The 7,682-nt window shown below is 42.8% G+C and overlaps 1 protein-coding gene across 1 annotated transcript in view; it reads right to left on the reverse strand.

Moving 5' to 3' along the window:
• Positions 1 to 113: 113 nt before the first annotated feature.
• Positions 114 to 7,682, reverse strand: part of LOC105292604 (kinesin-like protein KIF28P) — a 66,904-nt gene continuing 59,335 nt past the window's right edge. Inside the window, exons 19-23 of the mRNA XM_011360872.2 lie at positions 5,867 to 6,033; positions 5,521 to 5,627; positions 5,125 to 5,263; positions 4,674 to 4,864; positions 114 to 961 (exon numbers count right to left, since the gene is read on the reverse strand). Coding sequence (XP_011359174.1) covers positions 809 to 961; positions 4,674 to 4,864; positions 5,125 to 5,263; positions 5,521 to 5,627; positions 5,867 to 6,033 — 757 coding nt within the window. The 3' untranslated portion in view covers positions 114 to 808. The remainder of the gene's footprint in view (positions 962 to 4,673; positions 4,865 to 5,124; positions 5,264 to 5,520; positions 5,628 to 5,866; positions 6,034 to 7,682) is intronic.

The following is a 7,682-nucleotide window of genomic DNA, read 5'->3' on the forward strand; positions in this document are numbered from 1 at the left end:
CTGTTATTAGGCGTCTGTGGCCACGAAAGTCTTCTTTCTAGCTGTTCCCCAGAGCCCTAAGTGCCTGTCGGCCCTTAACTAAGCATCAGTCAACTCTGTGGAACAAAGGTCCACAGAGTTGGAGGATGACTTGCTCCTGGCAGATCTCACCAGCAATCTTAATCTCTGCCACCCCAGACCCCTGTACCGAACCGGTCCCACAGCATGGGCACTAATTCTGCTTAGTGAATTGAATGTGTTTCAAATGAACTTATGAACACAGAAAATAAGTGGAGGTAAAATATCGAATCTGTACAGAGCAAAGATACAAGAAGAGGGGCGTGAAGTAACAGCGTCTCTAAGTCGACAGCAAGAAATTTATCAAAAGCTTTATTTCAAACTGTTTACCATGAAATTATTAATGGCAAATTCTTATCAATTACTTCTGTAAGTACTGTTATCGTTCCCATATAATAGATAAGGAAAGAGACTTAGACTGGGGGAGTCATTTGCCTCAAACTACACAATTCCTAAGTGGTGGATTTCACCACAGGCAGTCGGATCCCAGAGCTCAGAGTGCTAACTAACCCTCACTTCAGATGTCTCCCCCTTCACCTTCACCCTGGACGTGGGTGCATTTTTGCATTTTAAATCAAATGAGGAAGAGTTTTGCTTTAAAACGGTAGAGGAAATAGATTGAGTAATTGGGAAATGGATTGAACATGCGGCGTCCACACTTCAGCTCTGATAGCCAAGTTCATTAGGCTCAGCAGCAGCCCGAGTAATCTTCACAGCTCAAAGCTCAGCGTTGTCCTTCGGTGTATCCTCATTATTCGCTGTGCAATAAACATTCTCTCTTCTTTTTCACTATAAGAGCTACATCATTTTTCAGTTTCCACAAGCTGGATTCAAGTAGCTCCCCAAAGTCCTTTAACATTTGTGCCTGTTGGTGTACAAATGGTCGAAGCATTTGATCATCTTCCTAAAAAATAAAAAAATGGTAGTAGGCTCAAATCATTAGAGTAAAAATTCTGAGTGTGCATGGGTGGGGTGACCAGTAAATTCTCCCTTTGGGCTAGAAAGCTGCATTTGAATGTCGCTGATGGAGGCTTGATGTCACCTGGGGGCACGCTTGGTTTCAGGAAGGCTGCCTGACTGACCCTTTAGTTACTGCCGGTCGGGATAATTGGTGAGATAATCAAATCCTTCAGACCGGAATGGTATAGGTTCTTGTAATCCTGTAGAAGTCCCGAGGCTGGCAGAGGACCGTGCGGGGCGGGGATTCTCCCGTGGGTAGGGTTGCCTGGTCAGGTGTCATGGCATCTCATTTTGGTTTCCTTCCCTGATTATCAGCGAAATGCCTGCTCAAGTACTTTATTAGCCACTTTTTCCAACATGTTTTCTGACATGTCCTTTTCTTATTTAAAAAGTAGTTGTTTATATATCCTGGATACTAACCTGTGATGGTAAATAATACAAATAGATTCTCCCCGTCTATGGCTTATTTTTAACTTTGTTTAGAATGTCTTTCATCTAACCATTTTTTCTTTCCTTTTTTATTGTGAGATATACATACAAAAGAGGACCCAAAATGTAGGCGTACAGTCAAAGTGAACAACAAACCCACTCAAGAAAGAACTCTGCTCCTTACGCTCCTCCTGGTCTCGCCCTCTCCCCCACCCCCCGAAACAACCACTAGCCTGACTTGTGTGATAGCCGTTTTCCTGCCTCCTAGAATGTAGCCCTAAGCAGTAGATATTTTGCCTGTCTTTTGACCGTTTATGGAATCATACTAGATGGCATCTTTGTGACTTGAAGGTTTCAGTCAGCAGTATTAGTGAGTTACAGTGTTTCACAGTATAGCAGGTGCCGTAGTTTACCTATCTTCTGTGGATGCGCATTAGGATGTGTCCAGTTTGGGGATATTATGGAAGATGATGTTAAGAACAGCTGGTACAGATATGCAAGGGATTCTGCAATTTTTTCAGCTGGTCTCTAGTCTGAACCACAGAACAGAAAATGATTTGAGTGACTGTTTTCTCAATTCTCACAAAAATGGTGTATAATTCGTACCATCTTGATACGTAAGAAAGAAATTAATTCATGACATACATTAGATGCCTGAGTGAGGTGGTTCGCAAACTTCAGTTTAAAGCAGAATCACCCGGAGGGCTTGTTAAAGCACAGATGACCCGGCTCAGAGGTCTGGGGCAGGGGCCGGGGATTTGCATTTCTAACAAGATCTCAGATGATGCTGAAGCTGCTGGTTGGGGGACCACACTTTGAGAATGTCTGCATCAGGGTGTTAGGGCCAAATTCTCTGCAGAACCGGCTTCCTCTGTGGAGAAGAGTTGGATTGCAATAGATGTATCATCAGCTCGTATTAGGTAGATGGCGAACAGTTTGAGTGGTCGTACCAATTTATATTCCTTTCAGTAGTGCACGAGAGTTTCTCTTGCTTCGTATTGTCACCAAAACTTGCTATTTTCAGACTTACACATTTTTGCCAGTATGGCGGGTTTGTAATAGAATTTCATTGTGGTTTCAGTTAGTGTTTCCCAAACTATTAACGAGGTTATGCACTTTTTCATATACTCATTGGCCTTTTCCTGTTTTCTTGTTTTGCGAAGTTCCTATTCAAGTCCTTTGACCATTTTTTCTTTTGAGTTATCTGTTTTTTTTCTTTTTCTTTTTTTGGTTTGTAGTTTTTTATTTTGGACGTTGGCATTATATAACTTCTCTCATTCCTTTTGACTTTATTTTGGTATCTGGACCAAAGGTTACAATTTTAATATAGGTGAATTTATCAATCTTTTTCTTTAAAGCCGGGTGATTTTTGTGTCATGTTTAAGAAATCTTTTCCCACTGCGAGGTCATGAAGACAGTCGGCTAACTTCTGAAAGTATTAGGGTTTTACCTTTCTCGTTTAGGTCTTTATTTCTCACTAACATTGATTTCTTAGAATAGTTTTAGATAAGGTTCCAAATTCATTTTTCCTTGTTCATATTCTTAATTCTCCTAGCAGTTTATTGAAAAATGCCACACTCATCTGCGGTTTCACCTCTGTCATATATTAAGACTCTGTTCCCAAGAGAATCCGTTTCTGGACCTTCCGTTCCTTTCCTTTGGTTATCTTCTCTATATTTGGACCAACACTTTACTGTCTATTAGAGCATTAAAATAAGACTGGATATCAGGTAAGGCAAGTCTTCCTACCTCGTTTTTGGGTCTTGGTCTTATCTTGACTTGGCCTTATCTTTGTTTTTGCAATTCCATCTGAATTATGGAATCATCATGTCAGATTCCATGACACTTGGTTGGAATGACATTGAATCTCAAGGAGACTTGACAGATTTATAATAGCAAATCTCCCAAACCATAGAGACATGGCATGTTTCTCCATTTATTTAGATCTTTAACATCTCTCAAACAAGTTTTAAGTACTTCTCCGTAGAAGTACATAGTGTTATGTTAGTTATAGGTCTGAGGACATCAGGTCCTCAAATGATGTCGTTTCATTCAATGTCATTGCATGATAATGTTGACGAGATGCTGTAGGAACTTAACTCTTACTTATGTCAATCAATTAGCCTCCGGTAAAACTGGTTTCATTGTACGTTGTTTCACTTAAAGTCGTAGAACCTACTGACAACATTAAGTGAGGACTTACTGTACTTCATATATTTGATGCAGTTATAAATGGTATCTTTTATTAAAATGTTTTCTGCTTGGTGCTGTTATTTTCAAATGCAGTTAATTTTTTAAATATTGAGTTTGTATCCAACAACTTTATAATTCAATTTAGAATTTCTTCTGGATTTTCTATTTACATAAATATGTCATCTGGGAATTATAACAGAGGCCGCCTGCTGTAATGGGACAGAGTACAGACTGTGGGGCAACCCTAGCTGGCCCTCCCTAGAGGTTACTTAACCTCTCTGTGCCTTAGATCCATCAACTGTAATAAGGCTACTAATAGGACCCACCTCCTAGAGTCATTGTGAGGATTGAGTCGGTGACGGGAAAACTCTTCGTAGGAAGGATAACTGTGCTGTTGCTGCTGTGACCTGTTTTTCCCTTCTCGTCTTTCTACCTTGCACTTCCTGCTTTGCCGGACCGGCTAGAACCTAAAGTACAGGGGCAAATACAAGTGCAGGTGGCTGGTGTCCCTGACTTCTTCCTGGTGAGAAAGGGAGGCTTTCGGTGATTCACCAGCGAACATTATGCTTGCTAAGTGTGTCTGTGGAAGATCGCCTTTGTCAGACTAAGCAATGTCCATTTTGTTCCTAGTGTGCTTAGAGTTTTTATTATGGCGGGATGCTGAATTTAGCATGTTTTTTTTCTGTTGAAGTAATCATGACTTTTCTCCTATAACATCTTAATGTGATGAATTACATTTATTTGGTTTTATAATGAGAAACCAAACTTGCATTTCTGGAATATTTTGTATATCGTAAAGTGAACGAATATCAATCCTGCAATAGCCGTGTGCCTGGAACCAGGCAGATGAACAGTAAATAAGAGAGTGAGAGCAAAGAGCAAGAGCAAACCTCACACTGTTTGCTACAGGCCTCCACCTGCTGTTCTGCTTAAACACACACACATCCCCAAGCTCAGGAAGCCATTATATCAAATACATAAACTTAATGGAAAGAGATTCCTTCCCGCCCCCCGCCCAGGATTCTGTCACTTACAGGAGGCTTATGACATCTCAGTTTGAGGAACTTCCCTCTTGCCACATTCATGCTTTGGTAGAACCCCTTAAGAGCCTTGGCAAATTCTCTGTCGTAGCTGGCTCGCTGAGTGCACGCTTGATCGATCTCTCTGGCTGCTGGCGATGGCGCTGTCATCCCAGTTATCTTCAAGGTACTGGAAGGCTGATGTGCTGAGGTAGAAAGAAAAGATAACATTTCTTTATTCATCTATTTATTTACCCAAGGGATTTATATATTTATTTACCTTGGTGGCATTCTGCTATATCAGCATTTATCAGGCACCAATTTGGACTGCTTTTTTTATGAAGCAAGATAATGGATCGACTCGTGAAAAAGCTCATTTCTTAGAAAGACAAATACACATCCCAAAGATAGGCATTTAGAGAGAAGCTAAACAACCAAGTCTCGAGCGGCCTCTCACCTCGCTGACCAGAACCAGTTCTTTCCAGTGATTCTTTAAGAAGCGCATTTTCCTCGCTGAGAGCTCTGTTAATGCTTCTGAGCATTCCCGTCTCCTGTTCTAATCTGAGCAGCTTCAGATAAAGTTCTGACATCTGGGCTGATGCAGTCTACAAAAAATATGTCACTGTAGCCTTTTGCTGGGTTATTTGCATATCCTTTGAGACGCAATTTTTACTCCCATGTGAAAAGTAGATGGAACAGGGTGGAGAGTGGTGAGCAGGGTTTAAGCCAATCGAGGTACACAGGAGTAAATCAAGAAAATGCTCGTTAAGGGGAAGGAACCTTGATGATCCCCAAGTAACTGTCATCTGAGATTTTCTAGTCGTTCGTGACGTCCATTTTAACATCACATAAATATACACACCTGGCCTATATCTATCACCGTGGAAATTTTCTTGGTGTCCACCATGATGTGGCCTTCATCTGTGACCAGGAGGTCCGGCTGAGAGCAGCTCAGTTCGGTACAGCCTTCTGGAGTGTGGGGGAGACACCATCAAGGAAAGAAACATCTCAGTTTTCCAGCCCGAGTTGTGTGAGGAGGTGTTTGACCACATCTCCTGTGGACTAGAACCCAGGGACCAGGGGAAGATGGCTCTTGGCCACTGAGTCAAGGCCCTGACCACCTCCCTCCTCCAGCTCTGCAGCCCTGGATATACCGACATGGTACAGACTGAAGAATGTGCCATGCAGAAGAAAAAGTAACATGGTACCTTGAAGACCCCATAAGTCAACAACGAGAGCATTTGTCTGTAAATAATTCAGAAACTCCTGAGATGCATTTAGGGCTGTAAATTGGACAGACTCTTCGATTTGGGGATTCATAATCTTCCACACAGGCTTGGTATATAAAGTATATGGAAGGTTATAAATTCTGTACCTGAGGAAAGAACAGAAAACAAAATATAAAACCAGGAGGGACACCTTTGTAAAGAAAAGGATCAGATGAGCCAAAGAATTAGAGCCCGCATCTGTTAGATAGAAAGGATGACCTCTGACTGTCCCGATGCCACCTCCAGCGCCTCAGGTATAAACACGAGTATCGCTACAGGGATGATATTAAACGCCTAACAAAAAATGAAAAGGGTTTTGATAGTTTTTACTGAGTCTAAAGTTGAAATTCATTTTCCATTTGTGGGGGCTGTTTTTTTGTCCTTCAAAGTCTTTATTGCTTTATCTTTTAATAATATCCTTTTAGCCTGATTAAGCCTATCTGGTGCTTCTGACGTGTTGTAATACAGCCCTTTCATTTCCAAGTGAAAAACAAAACAAGAGTTATTCTTCTTAGAAAATATAGTGTTACTGGATATTTTTTCTGACAATTAAGATGTATGGCTCTGTTTGCTTCAGTAGCTTAGAAGGGTCAGTACACACTGACCATGGTCCACCAGCCTAGAGGGACATGTGGCTTCTCTTTCTATTAAACAGGCGGGGAAACAGTCATTTTGGTGTTGAGCAAGCGGAGAAACTTAAGAAAATTTCACGTAAACTCATTTTTAAAACTTGAGGAAAGAGTCCCTCCCACGGGGCCCACAGGTGGGTGGCTCGTGCACAGCGGCTCTGCGGGGCGGGCCGGTGGTACCCCATCTGAATGCCCCGCTCTGCATCTTCCTTTAGCCACTTGGCGCCAAGGCACCGCACAATGCGAATCTGGAAATCCATCCTCTTGCCCAGCAGCTCCAAAGGGTCAATAACCACATCTTCCTCACCACAGGCTCTAGAAACAGAAGAGGTGAACATTGATCCCAGGTTAGCCTGGACCCAAGCAAGTTAGGATTGTGATGTCAAAGGGGATTATGTAGACTCCTTAAGAAATGGCCAAGTTCACTGAAGAAGGAAGAATAGGTAAAATATCCAGCTGGAGAATCCATTCAAGAGACAGTTACTGAGAGCCCACTCTATGCTGGTGCTTCCAGGTCCATAGACCTTCTCAAGGAAGAGACGGGAATATAACAGCTCCATGCAATATGCACCCAGACGGGGGTGCCAAACGCGCAGTGAAGATCTAGGTAGGTCCCCACGGGGGCAGAGGGGCTGCTACCAGGGAAAGCCAGCTGCTGCCCAGATACAGCCTCCCAACGTATTTTCCCTGCTGAACTGTGGACACCTCAGAAACCCATTCAGACAGCTTTCCGACGGGACCGTGCTGACATCGGCTAAGCTCTGTAAACTAGAATGCTACCTTATTAATTTGCAATGGGGGATGAAACCAGCAGCCTAGAGGCCTAAGGTAGCCAAATGACCAGAAAGTCGCTCAGAGTCCCGATAAAGACAGTGAGTCGGTGGTCAGCTTGGTCTCTCAGTCATAGGACCTTGTGGGTCTTTTGCTCCCTCCTCGAGCCTGTTTCCTCTTCACAAAGACAGAAAGATTGCACTGGGTGTCTGAGGACCCTGGCACCCAGACCAGACCCCGCCCCGCCAGCCTCTGCTTGGATTTCCAGAGAGACTTGAGCTTTTATAAAAACTGCCTGGACCGCTTACAGCCTAAAGAGAGGAAACATGAGATATCCTGAAAGGAGGGTAAAAGGT

This window comes from Pteropus vampyrus, unplaced genomic scaffold (assembly GCF_000151845.1).
Source record: "Pteropus vampyrus isolate Shadow unplaced genomic scaffold, Pvam_2.0 Scaffold60, whole genome shotgun sequence".
In the NCBI taxonomy this organism is placed as follows: Eukaryota; Metazoa; Chordata; class Mammalia; order Chiroptera; family Pteropodidae; genus Pteropus; species Pteropus vampyrus.